Source organism: Choloepus didactylus, chromosome 2 (genome assembly GCF_015220235.1).
Source record: "Choloepus didactylus isolate mChoDid1 chromosome 2, mChoDid1.pri, whole genome shotgun sequence".
Lineage (NCBI taxonomy): Eukaryota > Metazoa > Chordata > Mammalia > Pilosa > Megalonychidae > Choloepus > Choloepus didactylus.
Window position 1 is genome coordinate 232123380 of NC_051308.1, and position 23952 is coordinate 232147331.

The 23952-nt window shown below is 50.1% G+C and overlaps 1 protein-coding gene across 1 annotated transcript in view; it reads right to left on the reverse strand.

Annotated features, from left to right (window-relative positions):
- Positions 1 to 23952, reverse strand: part of IGSF21 (immunoglobin superfamily member 21) — a 244034-nt gene that overhangs the window by 125603 nt on the left and 94479 nt on the right. The window contains exon 2 of the mRNA XM_037828361.1: positions 14134 to 14246. Coding sequence (XP_037684289.1) covers positions 14134 to 14246 — 113 coding nt within the window. The remainder of the gene's footprint in view (positions 1 to 14133; positions 14247 to 23952) is intronic.

A 23952-nucleotide genomic window follows, 5' to 3' on the forward strand; every position in this document is an offset into this window, starting at 1 on the left:
AGTAAGATGTCTGCATAAAGGATAAACACATAAACATCACTGGTTTCCTCTATTCAACTGAGGCAGGACCCTCAATAGCAGCCTGCCGGACTTCTTTGAGGGATGCATCTTCCAGCTCTGGGCCACCCCTTCATGTCTGGTTGCCTTCCTCCAGCCTCTAGCTCGTCCTCCCCCAGCACATGTTCTCCGATGGAGAAGGCCTGCCCAGCATCACCTGCAGCATCTCCTCGAAACCAGTGACTCCCTGCCTGTCCCATCTCATCCTAACAGTTGGGTGGGATCGTGGCACACTATCCATGCTGGAAAGGGAGGTGCAGCCCATCCAGCAGGCCAGGCCTCCCCCGCCCTCTTCTAGGTTTACTCAGAGTTTTTAGCTTAAGTTGGCAGACTATTGGCAACGGCCAGAGCACGAGCTTTGAGTCCTTCCCATAGCCTGCATTCACAGGGAAATGGAGGGCCACCGTGGGAGCTTGTGCCTGAGGCCCTTCCTGCATGTGAGACGGCCACAGTGACATCTATTGTCCAACCAGGACACTATGAGGCTGGAAGGTGCTGTTAGATAACAAGCAAAACCTGGACTGTCCCAGGCAAACTGGGACGCCAGCCACTCTCGCTGACCTCCAAAGAGGTCAGGCTATTGTCACCACCCCCATTTTACAGACACAGATTTGGAGATGGAGAGAGTTTCCGCAGTCAAGAGAGGAAAAATAACTCAGATCTTTCTTCCTCCAGAGTGCCTTTTGCTAAGTGGTCATCACCACTGGCCCACAACTCCTTAGAGTGCCAACTGCTTGTCTTTGAGAGCCCAACAGCGATGGAACACAGGGCCCTGCACAGTGGGTGCTTGGAAACAGGTAGGATAAGTTGGGCTTTTAGTAATAGTGGGCGACTGGGGTGTTTGTGGAATACAAAGAAGGCTGGAGTGGAGGGAGTCAAGGACAGGGTGGGGCAGGGCCAGATCTTGCCTCATGGGTGTTATCGTAGCACGTTTGGTGAACTGAGGAATGACCTGATCTGGTTTCTGTTTTTGAAAGATCACTTGGCTATGGCAGGGACTGGATTCAGGGGCAAGGGGACAAGAGTGGAAGCAGGGGGTGCAGTTAGGCAGTTGCTAACTGTTGGTGGTGATGGACACTTGGGCTATAGTGGCCCCGGGGACAGGAAGAAGCAAGTCGACCAGGGAATGTTTTTTGAGTTGACCAAATGAAGGTAGGGTGGGAGTGAGGGAAAGAGAATGGAGGAGACAGGAAAGAACCTTAGATTTTTGGCTTAAGTAACCAAGTAGACAGTGATCAGTGATGCCATTGATCACGATGGGGAAGAATGTGGGAGGAGCCGATTTGGGGGAGAAATAGGGAGTTTTGCTTTGACCATGTCAAGTCTGATGGGGCACTTTGGCTTAAAACTCTGTGGATGCTCCCCGTGGATGAAGTCTAAGCTCTGCTGCCTGGAACACCAGGCCCGGAGTTCTGCTCCAGCCCTTGACTGGCCGCCAGCCTTTCCCTCCTCCCTCCCTCCCCCCACCCTCCACTCAGCACTGACGGGATTTAGATGAGCTGCCCCAGGCCTTTTGCACCTGCTCTTCCCTCTGCTTGCCAGGCTCATCCCTCACTCCTGAGTGACTCCACCAGGTGGCAGCTCCCCCTCTGTGCCACCCTGTCTCTCCCCACCAAGCGTGAGCCATGGACAATGTCTCCGTGTCATACCCAGGGTCCAGCAGAGGTTTTCTGGAAGCATGAGTTCTACAAATGAAGCAATGCATGAAATAATGAAAAACTGGAGACCTCACTAATTCAGAGCCCACAAATCCAGACAGTCTTCACTTCTCTCTGTCCCCAAAGAACGGGCCTTGCATGATTTGATATTCAACGAGTAAACAGGGTTAAAGGGGAATGTTTAAACCACTTAAGGAAATAAACAGCTTTCCAACACCCTCGATTATTTTGGAAGCACCTGCTCACGGATAATTAATGTGCTAATTGAAATGACTATTACAGCCATTAAAGCAGGTCCCCCAAGAACCACTTCTTGATAGCACTTGCTTAGACTCATTTGAGTTACTCTGCTGCCACGTAAATTGATAATAATAATAATGATAAATAATACAGCTTCATTTCTTGAAGAAGTTTCCAGTTCAGACTTCTCACTCCTCCAGGCCACTGTCTCCCTCATTCATGGGTTTCTTGAGATTTGTGTGCTAAGATTCGACAGAGAGACTGACTCTGGAAAAGTATCACTGAACATTTCCCAATATTCCCTCCACCTGTCTGTTCTGAGTATCCGTCTCTGGGCAGGTGAACCGTGCTGCCTATGTCATCTCTGCAGTGTGGAAGCTGTTTTCCCTCTAGTCGTTGTTTGATGTTGACAGCTTCCACGTGGGTCTGCAGGGACAGGCAGCTCCCTCTGTGCGGTCATGAAGGCAGCTCAAGGCAGCCAAACCCAGACTGCCCCCCCACACCTCCAACCCTCTCCCCCTGCCCCACCCCCATGGAGGAGGCAGCCGAACTTCCCAAAGGGAGAAGCAGATCTTCCCTGTCAGTTCCATGGATGACCAGCCTGGATGCCTGAGAAGGTGTGGCTGCAGGAAGGGGGAGCCGGACAGACCTGCCTACAAATTCTGCTCCACCACCCACTGTCTGAGAGGCTTGGAGCCCCTGACTTAACCTCTCTGAACCTCCAAGTCCCCGTCTCTACAATGGGTACAGGCCCAATTCCTGCATGGAGTCAATGAGGTGATTTTTAATACATGCCCAGCACAGCAGCTAACCTATGCTTTGCAGGCCAAGTAATGATAATTACGAGGGACAGATGGGTGCTAAGTTCCATTTTCCCCGCTGGCAGGATCCCCAAGCCAGAGAGGCACAGCCTTTTGGAGGGGAGCACCCTTGGGTGGGCTGTCACTCAGAGAGAAGCCCCTCCAACCCCCCTCAGTGTGAAGCCTGAGAGAAAGAGCACAGCTTTGGAGCTGACAGTCAAGGGCTGAAGTTTGGCTCTACCACTCTCTAGCAATGTGACTTTGAGCAAGTTGCTCTACGTGGAAATGATTCATTTTCACGGTTCTTTCTGTCCTGCATCTCCTCCTCCTTCTCTCAAGGCTCTCAGGGGGCTCTGAAGATGCTCAGCTTCTTCATTCGTGGGTGCACCCAGGGGAGACAAGCCTGGGGAGGCAGACAGGGCCACCTCATGTGGGATTTGTGTCTTTATCCTAAGAACAGTGGGGGTATCACTGTTGTGTTTAGAGCAGAGTGAGGTGCACAGAGATGTGTTTTACAAGTCCATCTGGCTACAGAGTGGTCTTCTGGATTTTCTGTCCTCTTGTGTCCCCACCTCAGCTCTGTGGTGTCTGCCAACCTCACCTCTCGGAATGGTCACTCAAAAGAGGTGCCCTCTCCGGACATTTAGAGCCGCACGAGCCCAGTTCCCAGAAGATCACACTCACCTTCTCCCGAGGAATCTGGAAATTTCCTGGTACCTGGTGTCTGCAGAGGTCCATACTTGACGTGAGGGCTAGCCAAGCTGGCTGGATGTCTTGACCCCTGGCCCTCACGGCCCCACGCCTGGAGTCTATGATGTCATTGTTGGGCGGCTGAACTTGATGCAACATAAAATCCCAGAGCTGAAACGGACTTTTCAGGGTCTTCCTGTTCTGCACTTGGGAGGCCAGGAATCCCTTGGCCTGTGTCCTTGACAGGTGGTCACTTGGACATTGGCTTTGACACTCCCAGTGCCCGGTCCCCAGGAACCTACCAGTTCCCAAGACACCCATCCTTTGTTGAAAAACTTGAATTGTGAGCAAGTTCTTTACCTCATCAACTAAAAGTTTACTTCCATGTCCCTCAGAGCCATATAATTCATTCATTCATGCATGCATTCATTCATTCATTCATTTTCTAAGCCATGTGCTTGGCATCTCAGGAGAAAAAGCTACAAACAAGAAGCTTATATTTAGGGAAAAAGTCATTCAACTACTGCAGTGAAGCCCCTCTCAGGAGCTCTCAACTAGCATGTATGTGTACTTCTCTTTCAGGGCACTTACTGCAATTTCAAATTTCAACACTTATTTGACTATCTTCTGTGTAATACTTGTTTTTGCTCCTTAACTCTAAGTACCATAAAAATAAGGTCACACTTTTCTTATTCCCCGCTCTATTCCCAGAGTGTAGTTCTGTTCTGGTGTCTGGTAGGTGCTGAAGAACTATCAGCTGCAGACCTGCACATCTGAGTTCATGTGGTAAGTCATATGGTGGAGCTCTGAGGGTTATAGGGGTGGGATGGGAATGTAACACTGCCAGGGTTGGGGCTGTCGAAGGGAGACAGAAGGGGACAAAAGGATGGGGAAGGTCTCTAGGGGGTGACACTGAAGCCGAGCCTTGGAGGGCATGCCGGGGTTTGCCAGATGGAGCAGGGGAAGGGCATCTGCACCCGCAGGGAGGTGGGAAAGCACGTGGACGTGTTCCTGAGAACTTCAAATAGGCCATATGATTCGGGTGGTGGGCTCATTTGGGAACGTGGCAGGAGATAGGGCTGGAGGAATCAGTCAATGGAGGTTCACTCAAAGGGCCTTCTATGCTGGGCCAATGACCTTGAACTTGGCCCTTGCCATGGGGAGCTCTGGTTAACCGTAGGGTGGGTGGGGGAGGGGCAGTACCGACATCTTCAGGTCTGTGTTTTAGAAAAGCACAGGACTCTGCCTCAGTTTGCCCCTCTCTGAAATGGGAGGACTGTCTGTCCCGCAGCTCGCTGAGCCTCTGCCTTCCTTCCGACAAGGAAAGGTGGGCAGAGGAGGATGGTTTGGGAGAGAAGGGAATTCCAAGCCTGTTTTTTGACAAACATTCCTCTCTTCAGACCTGTTATTTTACTTCCTTTGAATGTTTGGAAGTTCACCTTTAATCCTTCCCCAACAAGTTACATCAGCCCCTTTGTCATTTAAACTCAGTGGGCCTAAGTCATGCAGAGTCTGTGGAAATCACACTTAGGGCTTAATACATCTTCCACATTCCACTGGCTGAGAGGCCCCCACAGCAGCTCAGCCACCCTTGGATGGACAGTTGTCAGTCTCCCCTGGGCTGGCCTGGAGAAAAGAGGGTGGGAAAGGAGCAGCACATTCTATAGAGACCACCTTGCCCACGCTTTTATTTTACTGATGAAGATCCTGAGGCTTAGAGCGGGCAAGTGGCTTGCACAAGATCACACAGCAGGACGTTTTGCACCCAGGCCCTTGCATTTTTCTCTCCTGTGAGGATACACTCCCCAGAGTGAGCAAAACCATCTACTTGTTCCTCTTGGATGTGCCAGTCTGTCTTAGAAGTCATTGTACATTCTCAAGGAGAGTGAGGCTGCCACCAGTTCCAGATTGAAAGGCTGGGGAAGTGTGGAAAAGCTGATGACCAGCTTGCCAATGGAGAGGGACTAAATGGAAGCAATTCCATCTTTACGTTACTTGCAAAAGTTTGTCCAGAAGTTCAAGGTCAAATCTCCTTAATAATCAAAACCTCAGGACCAGGCCAATGCTTGCCTTAATGCTCTCCTAAGCCCACTCTCTTCAGGCTTCTGCTCCAAGGAGACTGCTCTTGTCCAGGTCACCAGTAGGCTCCAGGTTTATGGTCCTGTCTGTCTTCTTGTCTTAACTCACCTCCAGTGGTACTGGACACAGCTGACTAGTCTCTCTTTCTCTGAACACTTTCTTCTTTTGGAATCTGGGACACCCACTCTCCCAGCTTTCTTCATATCTTGTTCCTTCTGGGTCTCTTTGTGGTTTACTTTTCTACCTCCAAATCATGGAGTGCCCCAGGGAGCAATCCTGAGTCCTCCTCTCTTGCCTCCCAGGTCATCTCATCCAGGCTTCTAGCTCTGATGCCCTCTGTCCACTGATGACCCCCAAGTATAAGTCTCTAGTCCTGACTTCACCCCAGAATTCCAGATTTGCAGCCAGACCTATTGCTTTGACAACTCCATCTTCATTTTTTAGAGGCACCTCCAACTTAACATGGCTTAAGAGAGCTCTTGATATCTGCTCTTTTAACCTGCTTCTCCCCTCCTATCCTCCTGTCTCAGCAAACACCACCATCCACACCCAGTTGCTCACGCCCAAAAGCCAGGAGTTATCCTGAATCCTCTCTTTTCCTCATCCCTTCAACACATGAGCAAACCCTTTAGACTCGACCTGCAAATTATAACCAGAATTAATTTCCATCCACCATCTCCATCACCACCACCGTAGTCTTCACCTAAGGCACTGTCACCTCTTGCCTGAATGGTTATAATAACCTTCAACCTCCCAGTCTTGTCTCCAACTAGTCTATTCTCCACCCAGAAGGGACCTTTTAAAACCCTCCAGTGCTTCTTGTTGCACTTAAAATAATTCCAGATTCAGTTCCCTGGCAAACAGGGCCTGGCATGAATGGTCCCTGCCCATCTGTCTGGCCTCATCTCCTAACTCTCCCCTGGGCTCACATTGCTCTTGCCACACGAGCTTTGGTTTGGTTCTTTGAACACATGCAGCTTGTTTCCATCTTTGCATTTGCTTTTTCCTCTGCTCAGATGTTCCAGCTCCTCCCCTTCGCATGGTGGTTCCTTGTCTTTGAGATCTCAGTTTAAATGTTATCTCTTGAGAGCGGCTCTTCTGACCCCTCAATCCCTCTCCATCTGTGGTAGATGGAGTATGTACCCCAGAAAAAGCACGTCCTTATTCCTAATCTGCATTTCTGTGGGAGTGAACCCAGTGTGAACAGGACCTTTTGGAGATGTTATTTTTAGTTCAGGTGTGGGGCAACTGAATGAGCGTGGCCTTTAATCTGGACGACTGGAGTCCTTTATAAACAGAAGAAATGCAGACAGAGTCAGAGAAGGCCATGAGGAGAAACCAGCTGCTGGAAGTCAACAGAACCCAGAAGAGAAAGGAGATGACACAGCCATGTGACATGAGGCAGGGACACAAGCCAAGGCACCCTGAGGACTGCCAGCAGCCAGCACTAGATCGTTATAGACCTAGGGGAGAAATCTTGGCCTTGCTGATGCCTCAATTTTGGACTTCTCCTAACCTCAAAACCGGGGACCGATATGTTACTGTTGTTTACACCAACCCATTGTGTGGTATTTGTCATAGCAGCCCGGGGAACTAAGGCACCATCTCATCAGTCTATCAGTCTATTTTAATTACATGCACCACCCTTATCATTATCTGGTATTTTTCTTTTTGTTTATCTTTCATTCTCTCACTCCTCTACCCCTACCCCTACCCCCATGGTAAACTATATGAGCACAGGATCTTGTCTTGTTCCTCAGTGTACTCCCAGACCCTAGAACCATCCTGGCTCAGTAAATATGTGCTTAATTAATAGTGAATGAATGAATGGAGCAGCTTCCTGTATTCAGAGTTTCCCAAACACTGAGCATGGTCCCTACAACAACAAATGCCCTGAGGCTCTAGCCTGGAGATTCAGACTCAATGACTGAGGAATGAGGCTCCAGCATCAGTATGTTTTAACAGGCCCCTCCAAAAGTTCTAATGAGCACTCAGAGCAGGGAACCCCTTACCACCAAGCTTCCATTAAAGGATTGGGTTGCAGTATTGCAACCTACACTCTGACCTCTAGGGGGAGCTTAAGGTTTCTCCTATCGCTCCACCCCCAAGGAGGAGGAGGAGATGGGCCATGGGTCTAGGATGGATATACCCAGACCACTGTGGTTGAGCATGAAGCTTTAGTTAAATGGAATAAAAGGATTGCAATGGAACAAAACTGGACTTGGAACGTGTTCTTACTTCCTCTTTAAGTGTTACTACATTTACTCTAAATCAGTTGTGCTTTGGTGAGCTCTCTCTTTGCTTGCTCTCTCTTCCCTCCTGTATGCCTGGTGTGATGAGATTGGATGTGGGGCATACCTCATCTGAGGGAGCCACCCCCTTGGATAGTCAGGGGCAGGAGAAGGAGGCCTGAGAAGACAGCTTGGGCTGACTTGGCCCTGGTTCTACGAAGAAGCCCTCTTGTCTTCCTCACTTCCTTCATCCTCCAGATCTTGGAGCTGTGAGATCTGCAAGCCCAAGATAAGAGTGTGGGTCAGGGGAGTAGCAAGGAGCAGCCAGCTTGAGTGGTTCCCAGGCTGGGCTCTAAGCCAGCAGGGATTTGGGCCCTTGTCTCTACCGTTTACCAAGAGTGTACCTGCCTTCTTGCCCTTATGATAATGTTTGACTGTGATGTCCCCTTATGATCATCATTTTCTATTTTGTTTCAGACAGCAAAACGTGGTCAAAGGATTGAAACGAAGAGAAAGCAATGCCAGGAAAGCCATTTTGAAACAGCTCCCTGCCTCCAGGAGAGCTCAGATCCATCGAACTGGCTTAACTCTTGACGATATTTCAAAAGAGTGGAAATCCACTGAGTTCATCACACAGGGAAAAAAGAGTCTACAGGCTTAAAGTGTGGTCTCTGCCCATATCCCTTGGGAATATAGGCTACAGGATGGCATGCAAGGGATCCGATCCTGGTGACCCTCTCGTCACCTTCCAGTGTATTCTCATTCTTAAACGTCCTTCTCCAGATCCGATTAGTCTAAGAAATGGGATAACGGCTACCATTTATTGAGTATGTAGCAGCATGAGCCAATCACCGAGCTTGTTTGATGACAAACATTATCCATTTAAGCCTGCAAAATAGGTGTTTTCATGCCCAATTTCAGATGAGGTTTCTAAAATGGGGAAAGTTGAAGTCACTGCCCAAAGTCTCATTCCTGGAACTCATATGCAAGTCTTCCAATGCCAAAATCCTGCCTCTTTCTTCCTTATCCTTCCCAGCCTCCAGTCTCAAAACCTTCTCTGATGGCCCTCCGCACTGCAGAGGCATCCAACAGAGCCTCAAAGGGGAACTGGCTCTGACCAGGTGGTGTCATGGAGAAGGCATCTGAGCCACAAAGCAAACACGCAGGTGCATGTCTCCACACAAGGTCTCAGAGGTGAGATAAGGGGCACTGAAAGCTGGGCTTTACTGCTGTTTGTAGATTACCTTCTCTCTCTGTCTTGCTCCGTGGCTCTCTTTTTCTGTAGCCTTGTAACCTGGGCCCAGAGCAGCTCTTGGGAACAAATGGTAAAGGAAGGAGACAAAACGAAGGAGGGATGATAAAAACTGCCGTGAAAGGTTAAATTCCCGTGATTCTCTGCAGCTGTTCAATGGATTTCTATGATATAAACAGACCTTTGGCTTTGCCTGCTGGGCAGGCAACCTCTAAGTGAGTTTAGACAGTGTTTCCTGATAAGAAATGTTCCTTTTTTCCCAAACTCCATAAGGTCTCCTGAGTGTACAAAGACCCACACTACCCCACAAACAGTCAGATGCTACCAGCCATATACACATGCCCATCAGAAACAGCAGTGGGCAATTTGACCAGACTGTCAAAATGTGTAATGCATTTATATTGAAAGCTCTACCATTTGTTCATTTAACAAATATTAATTGAGGCTACTCAGTGCTAAGATGTTGAGGAGGCAGTGGTGAAAAGATGTGGCCTTTGTCGGCCTCGAGATGTTCACAGCCCAGTGTTTTCACAGATGGGGGTCTTGACACGATGAGGTAAGTGCTGGAATAGCCACATGGAGGAGGAAATATCTGACTTTCTGGGGAACTGAGGGAAGGCAACATGAACTGAGACACAGTCTCTTTGGATGGCTTCAGCTTCTCCATCTGAAAAACTGGCTAAATAATAGTACTTACCTCAAAGGGCCAATGTGCAAATTAAATGTAGTAATGTATATGAGACACCTGGTCCAGTAAAATGTATGTAAGATGCCTGGCTCACAGTAAAAACTCAATCGTGTTAGCCACTAAGATGGGTATTATTAGCATTATTAAATTAAGTCCCCAATTATAGAAGTAAAAATGGACAGGATCAATTAGGTAAAGAAGATTATCAGTTTTTTTCTAGAGCCAAGGCCTGACTTCAATGCCAAAGAAGATTGATTATTAGGTGACAGCCCCCTTCTGGCCAAGTATGGAATTGCACCTCTGCTCTATTAGACCTTGTACCTTTCTAGACAAAAAGGAGAGCTCTGTTCGTGAGCTGTGAAGATGTAGCCTGGGAAGATGAGCCTGTGCAACAGCGGAGAAAAGATGGAGAAGCGGTGAAAAGGGCTGTGACACATCCCTAAATTGAAAGGCTTGACGGACAACTGTGAAACCAGCACCTCAGGGGCCTCACAACTCCCTTGACTTCCTCTGTGTGTTTTCATAGAAAGAACGTGGTTTTTGAGAATGAGTACCACCATCTCCCTCTCCCCCATATCCAATCTAATGATGGCAGATTACAAAACAAATACAATTCATTTTATAGAAATTAATTTTGGAGCTGGTTTGGCTAGAAAGGTGGCTCAACGAGCACTCACTGTTATTTCCTTGTCAGGAAAGCACAGTATATTCCAGAGGCTGCAGAAAAAAATTTTCAGATATCTAGAGTAACTTTCAAATATCCAGAGAACTTTCCACGATGATGGAAATGCTCTAGACCAGTGGGGTAGCCACTAGCTACCTATGGCTAGTAAGCACTTGAAATGTGACTAGTCTTATTGAGAAATTAATTTTTAATTTAATTCCATTTAAATTTAAACAGCACATGTGACTCACGACCCCTGTGTTGGTCAGCACAGATTCAGGGCTCTGATCACATGTACTTTCTGATCACCTCTTTCTTTTTTTTTCTTTTTATATCATTTTGTCATCCTTTTCTACAAATTGGGTGGGCTCCTCCTCGGTTGGCCAGACCAAGGGGCAAAGTGTCCAAAGCTCAGGCCCTTGTCAGCCTCCTCCCAATCCCCCCCTCCCCCCCAAAGAGTCCACAGGCAGGACCTTCCCAAATGTTCAGCCAGAGGCCTCATTAACCTTGAGGGATGACCTGTTTTGCTTTAGACAATTTCTTCAACTCCCCTAAATTACCCAAAGAATCAAATCCATTCACTGTGTTTTCTGAAAGCTCAGTCTGATCCCATTTCTTAGATAATGTCTTTAGGACCAGCGGGGAGGCTACTGGGCTTGACACATGTTTTTGGGCCATTTTCTGCACACTGGGCTGAGCGGGCAGTGGCGGCCGCGTCACAATGCCCCGCTTCTCCCTTCTAAAGGGGCTGGAGACATAGTCCTGGCTGGGCCTGTGTGATCTATTCATTTCCGTCCAAGCTGAGCTCTGTGAGCTCATTCACGGGGCACGGGGAGAGGAAGCTGGGGAGGGAAGCCAACACACAGACAGAAAACAAACAGAGCGCTCGGAGGCTCCCTGTTTGGGTGGGGGTAGGCTGAGGGAGAGGAAGCTGGGGAGTGAAGCCATGGGGGGCTGTCTGGCCGGGAAGGAGGGGCTCAGAGGAGAATCGGGCTGCTCCTCGCATCCCCTTTAGAAGCCCCGTGCCAGCCTTGGCTCTTGGTGCCCCCATGCCAGTGGGCTTTTCTTTCACTCCATTCAGCTGGCTCCTTGGGAAAAGAGGCCATCAGTGACAGAGGCCAGAGGGGTGGGAGGCAAAGAGATAACCAGCAGGATGGAGCCACTTCCCTGGAATTTCCTCCCATCCTCTGCCCCTATCTTTCCCCATCACAGACCAGGCAGGAGGGGCTCCCCAGGACCCAAGGAGAGTAACAGGTCAGCTGAGCCACCACCTCAGTCCTGCTACAGAATTAAAAGGGCCCAAGCATCTGGCTTCAGAGGGTGATTTGCATGTGGTTTGCATACATCCGCATACCCCCCCTCCAGAGGCCCACACTCAGAAAATGTGAAATACAATTAATTAATTAGTGCAGCCTACCATAGACCAAAATGCAGGGCCTGCCCCCCTCAAAAGAGATGTAGCTGGCTCTTAAAGTGGTCAACAGGATCACAGGCTAGAAAGGACAGAGAGAGAGAAGGAGTGGGGGAGGGTGGAGGGGGACATTTCGACATTGGGGGTAGACAAGGGGAGGGAGAGCCTCTGTCCAAACCAGAACCTCTTTCCTCCCACCCCAGCCCCCAGCCCCGAGCCCCCATCTTCAGAGAACAGAGGGTTGAGCCACAGGGACTCCTGCTCCTGGCTTCTCCGCCTGGGCCTGGCCTGGCCTTGGAGTTGCCCCTTACCCTGGCAGTGACCTCTGCAGGGAGATTTTCTGCAGGGAGTGGAGCAGCATTTGATGTTAAACCAGAGTGAGGACAGTTGCCTTAAGAGCTGGGAAGGCAAATGAAGTGCCCGGTGGTATTTTCCTGTCTGGGAGCTTCTTCCCATCTTCACCCACATTAACTAACTGTTTCCATTGGGACTCAATACGTCTTCCTCTGGTCATTCACTACCCTGCACTCCGACCCCACCTACAGGATGGTTGAGGGAAAGACACGGTCCCACCATCAGCGACGAGCTAGAGTTAATTTAGCCCAGCCCTTCTGCCCGGTGCTAATGAGATACTGGCTGCACGTGTCAGCAGAGCGGTTCCCACATCATGTCAATACGCCTCTTACCGATTCAGTTCAAGGCACTATTTAGCATATGCCTTGACTTTCTTTAGGCCCGCTGATCTATCCAGGATGGAAACCTCCTCTGCGCTGGGACCCTGCCTGGTGCCAAATATCAGGTTTGCACCTGCGGGACCCACGCTACTTGGAGAGCTTGGGTGGAGCATCCTTGAGTTGATTCTAGGCAGAAGGGATCCATAGCGAAGATGGAGAATGACGATTCTGGTTAAAAGAACCCCAGATCACAGCTGACAAAAATAGCACTGACCAGCAAATGGTGACCCAAAGACCAAAAATCCAAGAAGGAGCAGCAAGGATGGAAGGATTCTAGGCAAGCAGGGCCAAGGACAAGGGGGAAGTTGAGTGAGTCCTGAGCCAAGGCCATGAACAACTTTGAATGCCCGGTTTCAATGCAGTGCACGGTGGCCCCGGTGGCAGCACGAAGGAGCAGCTGCATCAGCTCTCAACAGGTGACCATCTACGGGCGATCATCTACCTGCGATCATCTACCTGTGCCCACCCCTCCTCCCTCCTCCCCCATGCTTCAACCAGTGCAGTTTGTCTGCACTGTTTTGTCCATTGGTTTCATTTGAAGAAAGGGTGACAAAGCTTAAAAAGGTTAGAAAAGTGTCATTTTAGATCAGGAACAGTGAACTATGGCCCGTGGACCAGGTTGGCCTACCACCTGTTTTTGTATGGCCTGAGAGCTGAAAATGGTTTTTACACTTTTTTATGGTTAGAAAACAGTAAAGAAGAATATTTTGTGACACATGAACATTATATGACATTCCAATTTCAGTGTCCATAAAGTTTTATTGGAACGCAACCACGCCCTTTCCTTATGCACTGTCTACAGCTGCTTTTGTGTTACAATAGCATTGTTGAGGAGTTGCAACCGAGACCACCTGGCCTGCAGAAATGAAAACACTTGCTATCTGGCCCTTTACAGAAAAAGTTTGCTATTCCTGGTTTTAGGTCAAGGAAGGGAAGTTTTCTACCTACCCTCTTCCCAAGGGGGTGGCATCTCACTCGGTGCCAGCCTGAGTATGGCATTGCAAGAATGAAATACCAGTTGGATTTCCTCCTGAGCCAAGCCCTGACTCCTTGGTGGCAAAGGAAGAGCAGGCTGGGATGCCCTGTCCAGGCACTAGAAGGTTCCTCTCAGGGGTAAAGAAGGCCACCAAGGTGCCCAAGACCCAAGGCTGATCCTCCTGCAACCAACACCTGGGCTTGAGATAGATGGGCACCTGCTCATCTCTAACAGCATCACCTCCCAGATCTAAATGGAGACAAGTCCTATATGTAGTTGGATTTTGGTGGCAAATCATCTCTATAATTTGATTATAAAGAATTTGGGAAGCTACCGTTCTTTCTCTACTGCCGAAAACATTCCCCAAAGCCTCAAACCTGAGAATCTGCCATTAGACCTTGCAAGGCTATTACACGGAAACCAAGGCCCACCGTGTTCAGCTACAGATACTCAGGTACTGGTAAGGTTTCCCGAGAGCAGGGTGTGTTGGGGTACAAAGGAGGCCAGAACAAGACAGGTCTCGAGGAGAAGAGAAGACTTTCAGCAGAGGATGGGATGTGGCAGAAGATACCAGAAAGCTCAGGGCCGAGCTTTCAGGACCAAGGCCACCAGTCGTGGAGCTGGGCGTGGAGGGGACAGTGGTGGCGACTTACCCGGTACCACACGATCTCACGCATACGCCCGTCCGTCTTGAAGTTACACTTCAATGTCACAGCATCACCAGCCACCACAGGAGGGAGAGGCTCGATGCTGACAGTCAGGTAGCCTGTGGGAGAAAGGAGAAGGGGGTGGTAAGGGCGTGAGCTGACCCAGAGGAAGTGGGTGCATCGCACAACTATAGGGGGTGCTGTACACACTGCAGTTTATGTGAATGGTGGCTGTGGGCCTGACGGGAGCTGTTCTCCCTCTACTTCCTCCTCAGTCTCCTCTTCTGCCACCTCCCTAGCTTTGATGGGTCCCTCCAACCCCCAAAACACTTCTCGGAATGAATTTTTCCATGAATGAAGGACCTACTGGCATCTTGAGGAAACGCCTCAGTGTATTTCTACACAAAATCCCAGAAAAATGATGCTGGGGTCCAACACTGCACCTCCATTACCTCCTTTTAGAGAATCACAATGTGCATTAGCCTATTAAGTCCTGCAGGAAATTAACCTGCTGAAATGAGGGTAACCCAGCGTTTCTAAACCTGTGTGAATACAATACCTCACCCGTCCCTTAGCCCCATCGCCATCTGTGCAGCCAGAGCCCTGTGAAACCCACACTGGGATACCGTGTCCTGGATCCATTCCCAGCCTCCCACCACAGTCATTCCTGGTGAAAGGGGAAGACTCCCTGGGACACTGCTGCTTGCTCCCTCAACACCCAAATCTCCCATCACACACACTCTGCAGCCCAAAGGTGGCGGTGGCGGTGCTGATGGGGGAGGAGCTGAGAAGGCGTCTCTAATCTCTGTAAACACCAGATGATGCTTTTCTTCCACCAGCTGCCCTTGGGTTCCCTGCCCAGCCCCCAGGAGCATGGGTCTTGTTGGCCACCCCCTTGGGACACTGCTGCCCCAGGAGGTCTGCCCCACTCCTCTGCTTTCCCTGGCCCCATCCCGGAGGGCTGGACGCCCACTCCAGCTCGGCGGGGACCTCGTTCTTGGGCTGCTCATCCCAGCTCATCTGATCGGCTTCTTGCTGACTGATGTCCGGCCATTGATCTAATGGATCAATCCAGTCCGATCGCCTTAATGAGGAAACTAGCCAGGATGGAATCGGAGATTTCAATTGTGCAGACAACCGGGGAGGATCGAGCCTGGGCGCCTGACCCTTGCCTGGAACTTAATGGTTACAACACTCCAGGAAAAAAACAAGATTCGACCTGGAAAGGATCAATCTGGAACTTGGGATCAGACATAACCTGCATGGTCCAAGGCCTTCAGGCCCCAATGTCCAGGATTGTGGTGGGGAAGTGAAGGTTTGGGGCTCACTGTGGGGCGGCCTCTAACTCAGGCTATAGTTTGGGGCACCCAGGGAGTCTGGAGCCCGAGTGGTCAAGGAAGCAGTGACCTGGGCAGACTTGAAGGGCTGAGCTTTTGCCTCTTTCTTTCCTTATTCCCGCAATGCCAAGATCTGCTGCCACCTGCTCTGTGCAGGCCCTGGGTGAGGTCAGCGGTGCAGAGGGGGCTCGCGCACTGCCCAGGCCTCCAGGAGCACGCAGGGGGCAGAGAGGGATGTCATAACAGTCACCACTCAGTGGGGGCGGAAGGCGGGGGCCTTGAGAGTGGAGAGGGGAGCCTGGCCCAACCTCGGTGATCAGGGAAGTCCCCAGCTGAGTCCCAATCCAAGACAAGCAAGGAGGCCACTCTCAGGGACAAGGACCCAACAGGATGGAGGACCCTGGGGCAGGCCCAATCCAGGGTGAAATACGAATAACAGCTCCCATTCCAGCAGCACCTACTCTGCCAGGCACAGAGCCGAGTGCTTTATCCACATTCATGCATTTAATCATCTCAACAAACCCAGGAGAGAGAAGCTCTTCTCATTCCCACTTTCTGTGAAGAAGCAGACATGAAGGAGTGGGCCAAGTGACAGAGATGGGATTCAAACCCAGAACCTCAGCTCATGGACAAGGCCAGAGCTCTGAGAAAGGGCTGGCAGAGTCTCACATGCAGCTCTGCATGCCCGATGTTTTGAGCAGCCCTGGGGAGAAGGGAGGGGTGTAGCTGGAGGATGAGGGCAGGAGTCCGGCCCACATGCTACCTGCTCCAATCCCTACCCATGAGTTGGCTGGTTGTTCCAGTTTGAATGTATTGTGCCCCCCAAACGCCGTTATCTTTGATGTAGTTTTGTGGGGGAGACGTTTTTGGTGCTCATTAGATTTGCTTGGAATGGGCCCCAACCAGCTGTGGGTGATGAATCTGATGAGATGTTCCCATGGAGGCGTGGCCCCGCCCATTCAGGGTGGGCCTTGATCAGTGGAGCCATATAAATGAGCTGCCTCAAAGAGAAGGAACTCAGTGCAGCTGAGAGTGATGTTTTGAAGAGGAGCAAGCTTGGTAGAGAGGAACGTCCTGGGAGAAAGCCATTTTGAAACCAGAACTTTGGAGCAGACGCCAGCCACGTGCCTTCCCAGCTAACAGTGAAGGTACCCTATTACTGACGTGTTACCTTGGACACTTTATGGCCTTAAGACTGTAACTGTGTAGCCAAATAAATCCCCTTTTTATAAAAGCCAATCCATCTCTGGTGTTTTGCATTCTGCAGCATTAGCAAACTAGAACACTGGTCCACCTGGGTCACCTTGCCAGTGGGGCTGCCCCGCCCCAGGGTCTCACCTTTCAAGAAGTAGGTAGGAGTTGAGCATCATCAGGCCAGATGGCTGAAAAGCTCAAGACCAGAAAAAGGTCCCCTCTCACTGGGAAGGTGGAGGGTAGGACACATTCCCAGTTGTGTAGATCCACCAGCCAGCCCGACGTGGGTGCAGATGGGGCAGGCACGGGAGGCAGGCCAGGGTGGGGCACAGGTGCCAGCTTGCAGGTCACTGTTGGCAAGCCATGAGGGAATCAGAGGGGCGAGCCTGCTGGGGGATAGAGGGGGAGTTGTAGCCCTGGTAATCAGGAGGTAGTGCCGGGAGCACCAACAGGTGTAGTCTGTCCCTGAGGGTTCACAGGGGCGTGCCAGGGTGAGAGCCGGGAATGGCCCACTGCACAGGGGAGAGAGAGAAGGGCTCGGGGCCCTGGAGGAGGTGAATTAGAAGGCAGGCACGTGAGGGGGGTGGTTCTGATGCCTTAAATGGCATTTTCCAGAGGGAACAGAGGATAGGGGGCTCTACCAGCTCTTTCAGGCAACAAGATTTGGATCATGACTAAGTTTGAGAAACATGGGGTTAAACAAAATTAAACATGTTCCTTCCTTCCAGGACTTCTCAGGATTTTCTCTCCTTCCTTCTTCCTGTCTTTCCTACCTTTAGGAGAACATATTTGTTGAGAATCTATTTTGTGCCAGGCACTGTTCTAGGCACTGGGGATACAGCAGTGAGAACAGGCAAGTCCCTGCCCCCAGGGAGCTGACCTTCTAGATGAGCAGATGATGAAATAAATGATGCAAGATATGTCAGGCAAATAAAGGAAGGTGGGAGCCATGTGGATATCTAGGGGAGACCATTCTGGGCAGCATATTGGGAACTGATGGAGCAGGCTCCAGGCTGCAGAGAAGGTAGGAGACCTCAGCTCTAAGAACTAAAAACTCCTTTCCTGGGTGCATGGCACTTTGGGGTTTTCACAGCACTTTCACTCCCTCTCTTTCATCAGATCGTGCAACAACCTGTGCCTTATCCCACTCTGCAGTTGCTGAGTATGTCACACTGGCATATTCTACTCGCACACCTGCTTCTCCTTCTGGAATGTGAGATCCATTAATATCAGTGGAGTATTAAAATAAAAATAAGATGAGTGTTGTTTCTTGAGCTTTGCTATGTGCCAGACATTTCTGATGCTCACACCATCCTGAGAAGTAAGTATGCAGATATGCCGTTTTCACAGAGGAGGAGCTGCCATCGAGAGTGGTTAAGGCATGTTTAGTACATCAGTGCAAGCCACAAAGCTGGGATTTGAACTCAGTTCTGTATGACCTTGAAGCCAATCTCTTTCTGCCAGCTCCTGCTACCATCCAGGGCAGTCAGATGATTTGCTGAGGTCATGGGGAAATTGTGGGGGGCAGCCCCTGATGCACTGCTTCACTGGCTGTCACTGTGTCTTCAGGAGAGATCTGGCTCCCAGAACAGGGCAGGGTAGCAGGTGCACGGTGGGGACGGGCCTGGCGAGGGCAGGAAGGCCGACTGGGTTCTGCAGCCTCGAGCTAAGGAGACTGCAGACAGAGAGGTCAGGGCATGGGATCAGGCCCGAGGGTTGGACAGTGAGTGCAGGGCAGCCCCGACTCTCTCAGGATTTGAGGTCAGAGCCTGGTAATGAGCTGTGGGCTCCACGGACCCGTACCATCCAAGGGCAGGGCAAGCAAGCCTCAGGTGAGGAGTTAGGGGCTGGAAGGCAGGAAGCGTGGTGCTTATCTGACAGGTGTGCTAGGTGAGGTCAACACCTGTATGACAGATGAGAAATCACCTTCCCAGACGCAGACACACACGGGAGAGGAGATGGAACATGTTCATAGACGGGAAGCTTCTCCCAAAGGAAAAATAGGAAAAGTTCTCCCCTAGGACTAACCAACATTTATCTAGTTCTTATCTCACTAAACTCCATCATCTCCCAAAGACCCTGCATTGGTTCTTCCCCTGAAACCACACCCCCGCCCCCCACTTTTCCCACTCCTCGCCACCCACACTCCTCCAGGAAATTTGCAGTCAGTTGTCTGGCTCAGGGTTCTTGCTCTAGCACTCAGTGGTGAACCAGGTGAGTTATTCAGCTTCTGTGGGACTCACTGCCCTTGTGTCATATGGACAAGGAAAAACCACTAGGACTGAAATGGGATGCATGTTCAGGTGCTTTGTCTGCCACAAGCCCTGCCCGAACAGGTGGGCGCTGCTGGGCAGGGGCAAGCCGTGCCATGCTTCCCAGCCCCAAGCCCTCCACTCCCTCCCACTGCCCACTGTCAGGTCTAGGAAGGATGGTCGCGGGGACACAGGGGAAGGGCAGAGACGGACATCTGAAAGCTGGTCCTGAGAAGGAAAAGATTCCAAGATGACCAGCTCAGCCAGACATCCCGGCTGGGATCAAAGCTTGGAGGAGTTCACGTGGAATCCTGCCCCCAAGGCAGAGTATAGAAAGCCAGAGAGAAGGTGCGAGACGGTCCCCTGCTGCCAAGAACCTCCAGAGAGGGTGTTTCTGAATGGTAGCACCCTCAGGGCTGAGCCTTCTTGCATCAGGACTCTAGGTCGGTGGGAAGGGGCCGCTGGCAGGCAGGGGTTGGTAGGACAGGCTTTTCCACCTGCTGGGAGGCAGAGAGTTCAAAGGAAAGAGCTCAGGAGATTTGGGTTCTTCTGGTCTTAGCTATATTGCTAATCAGCTCTGGGACATCCTCTCTGAACCTCAGTTTCCTCGTCTGTAGAATGAGGGGTGTATTGAATTTTTAGGGCTTCCCGCTCCAATCAGTCCCATATTGGGTGTTAACTGAGCCAGAAACTGGGTTTTGACATGGAAATCGGAACCAGGGGCAACCTTGTCACCTTCATTCCCGATACTACCAAAAGCCATTTCTCAAAGAAGTGAACCTACCAATTAATTTGCCACCAGCTGAAGACAGAGCTGTCTTTCTCGGTGTTAAATTTTCCACCCATCAGCGTCGATGCACGAGCCCCACCAAGAGTGGTATCAAGAAGCAGGATCAGGATCAGGATCAGCGACGGATTCATCTTAACTAGGCAGTTCATTTTCCCGAATGGCAACATCACTCTCCCCCTCTATCCCTGACAGCCTTTATACCACCCCATTAAGACACATTTCACAAAATTCGGGAACCAGGCACCCTCCCAATGAGGTGATGACAAATAACTCCTCTATCCAGAAGCTCGCCTTGCAATATCCCAGCGTCACTCCTCTTCCCTTTCCCAGTTCAGAGCGGATGTTTCTAGAGGGCAGGCCCCAGTCTGACCCCTTGGGTGGACGGTCAGTGAGGGATTCCAAGGGGCCCACTCTGATGTAGTGAAAAGAGACATACATTACATTAGTGCGGCCAGATGTCCCAGTTTTCCCCAGACTGTGGGGTTTCCTGGGATGTGGAACTTGCAGTGCTAAAACTGGGGAAGTCCCAGGCAAACCAGGATGAGTTGGTCACCCTGCTTGTAATCCCACCACGACTCACGAGTGCCTTTGGGCAAATCACTTAAACCTCTCTACCTGCTTCTGTAATAGGGTAACCATACTTCCCTTGACAGCTGTAGGAATTCTGAGACTAAACCTTATGCTTCTACCCAGTGTTGACTCCTTGTGGGTACCCAGTTGATGGTGGTGGTTATTAAGTAAATAACTTGTAAGATCACACTTCAGTCTCGGACTTCCTGCATCTCTCCATGCCCCCTAAAGCATCCTCCACCAGCAGCCAGAGTGATCTAAAATGCACACACCTCCAACCTCCTTGAGGGCCTTCAGGAGCTGCCCATTGTCCTTAAGGAAAAGTTGCAAATATTTTGCCAGGGTGAAGTGACCCCTACTTTGCTCTCTGGCTCCCACAGCCCCTCTCACTTCTCATTCTGCATCGCAGCCCACTGCGTTCTGCTCTCCCTTGGGTGCAGCCTTCTCTCTCACCTCCGGGCCCGGGTTGTCCCCTCTGTCCCAGACCCTCTCCGTTACTCTTTGCTTAGATGGTTCCTGCTAATCCATAAAGGATTAGTGAAAATGTCACTTCTTTCAGAAACCTGAGTCCCCAGACTACCATAGACCTCTTTCCTACCACTCAGGGCACTGAAAATGAATTAGAATGACTTACTCAGGATTTATATCCACCACGATACCAGACCAAGAACTGTTTCCATCAACCGTGTTCCCTGGATCACAAGTGTTGTATGAAGGGACAAATTAATTCTGCCCATACCCCTGGCTGTCCCATAATTAGAGTGGGCAGCGTTCCCCAGAGGGTCCTCTTCCCCGTGGGCCTTGCTCTCTGCAGCCCAAGCCCAAGGCTCCCACTCCCACAGGCGCCTCTGGACATGCCTCTGATGACATCTTCTTGGACCGGTGTTGGCACCGGCTCTGGGTACCCAGAAGCTCTTGCAGATGTAAGATATAAGATATAATGAGTGAGTCAGCACACGGCACAGTGGTTAGAGGCAGAGATGCACGGACAAGGCAGGGACAGACCGCGAGGCAGAAGCCACGGAGTAAGAGATGCTGCGAGGCGGCAGCGGCTGTGAGTAGCAGTCCCTGCTGAGCCACGCTGATGGCTGGGCCCTGTGGTAGACACAGTGGATGTCCACCTGAGGCAGCGGCTGCCAGAATTGGCAAACTCGATGTCAGAGGACGGAGTGGCTTGGTTCCCCTGCTAACATTGCCCCTGAGCTGCTTCCCGTCTCCCTCGGTTTTCACCGTACCCTTGCCCCCAACAGAAGTAACTGGATACCTTGCAGCAGGTGAGTCTGGCTCCTTGTGCTCCCTCACAAGCCCAGGTGAATGGACTCAATTAGCCAAGAACTTTCTCGCAGAGAAATGCAGCTCTCACCCAGGTCCGATCACACATCCTGGGTGAGGAACCTCTGCTGACGGCTACAGTGACCCTCACGGCTTCGTCCTGGGCCCGGCCAGCGTCATTTATGGCCTGATCTACTGCAACGCCTCCTGGCTGGGCTCCCTGTGCCCACTCTGCACCTACTCACCTCTCTGATTACATCCCCCTCACTCTTGCCCTCATGCACTCCACCCACTCACAATGAACCCCACTGATCCCTGAGCACCCCAAGCCTATCTCCACGTCAGGGCCTTTGCACTTGCTTCTCCCACCTCCCAGAACAATCTTTCCCCAGATATCCACAGGGCTCAATCATCCCTCACCCCTTTCCCTGCTGAAATGCCAACTCCTTGGAGAGGCCTTGCTTAACTACTCTATCTATAACTGCACCCCTGTCATTCTCTAACTCTACCCTGATGTATTTTTTAAAAACTTTTCACTGCCTGAAAAGTATTTATTTTTCTATTGTCTGCTGACATCCTCCTACCCCAACTAGGTTGTAAACTCCACTAGAGCAGAGACTGTGTGTGCGTTTCAATCTTTTTTTCTCTCTGTTGTTCAGATTGGATCATTTCTATTGATATATCCTCAAGTTCATAGACTCTTTCCTCTGCCATCTCTAGTCCACTATTGAGTCCACTCAGTGAGTTTTTTTTATTTCAGTTATTGCATTTTTTCATTTCTGAAAATTTCCATTTGGTTCTTCTTTAAATCTTTTATTTCTTTGCCAAGTCTTTCTATCTTAATATTTATTTCAATACTTATTTTAATACCATCAATTCATTATTACTTGTCTAAGAATTTTTATAATGGTTGTTTTAAAGTCCTTGTCAGGTAATTCCAACATCTATGCCATTTCGTCATTGTAGTTTATTGATGGTCTTTCCCCATGTCAGCTGAGATCTTTATGTTTCTTTGTGCTTCAAGTGATTTTGTTTTGTATTTTGGACATTTTGAGAATTACCTTACGAGAATCTAGGTGTGATTTATATTAGCTCTTTTGGTACTTCAAATTCTCATGTTCTTCCTAATCTGCATACTGGCATTTACTTTTCAGAGTTTTCAAATAGGCATCCATACGTTTTGCCCAGGTTTTATAGTTGAGTTACTGAAGATAAAGGAACGCTGGACTTTCATTCATCAAATTGGAACCAGAAGTCCTTGATTTTGTAAGTTTTAATCACTACATTATCCTCAAAAATTAGAACAGTGCCTGGCATTTAATAGAAGCTCAATAATTTTTTTAAAATAAATGAGTGTGGGAATATGTAATTAGTGCTCGTCAGCTTTTGGAGGACATCTAGAATTATCATCTCGTTGTGATGCTGAGGGACAGCATCCACGTTTCATAGGTGAGGACGCTGGGGCTTGGGGATGCAGGATGATGTCTCACAATCGCACGGGACCAGGCTGGGCAGGCAGGCCCTTTGGTTCCGGTGCTGTCCTTGCCACCCGTGCTTCCAAGGGGAGAAGATGGGAAAGGGGGGTGCTAGGGGCTCAGGTGCCAGGAAATACAAGAGAAATTGTGCCCTTGTTTGGAAAATGAGTAGATTTGGGAAGAAGTGGGTTTGGGATGAAGTGGGTTTGGGATGAAGTGGGTTTGGACACTGGGTTAGACCAGTAGGGCACAACACATCCACACGGGGGCAAGAAGATGACTGGTGGCTAAGGCCAGTCCAAACTTCAAAGCCAGCCCAGGGTGCTATGAGGGCCAGGAAAACATATCTGAGGAAGTTGCTGAGACCCAAGGCTGGGCAGTTAATTTATTCCATCACACCCTTAACACACAGTCCTCTGGACCCAACTCTGGATAGTTAACTTGACCCAGCAGTACATTTGTGTTGTCATCTGAGCCATCACTTATTGATACAAAGTAGCTAAAGAAGAAGCAAAAGCAACATAGACCATCCATCTTTCTAGCAGAGGGCAGAGGCTGTGTTTATCATCAGACAAGGAGTTTTCTGAGGGCAGAGACAGTGTCTTAACCTTGTCCTGTTTTCTGAGTTTGGAGAAATGGCACAGGGAACAAAGGACCCTTCTTCCTGGAGAACCAGTTTGGACTACACCAAGACTTGACCTGGGGCAGACAGTTGGGGGTGACAATCACTCTGCCAGCTGGATTTAAGGCCCTGGAAAGGACCAATGGAGTCAGGGCCACATACATTCCACATGTCACCTTCCCCTGACTATGGGTCTGGGATTTATCTCCACTTTATTCCAGGCACTCCATGCACTATCACTCATGAAGAAAGAGGTCACCCATCTCATGAAGATAAATACCACATCATGGCACTGATGACAGCCTTCCTGGGC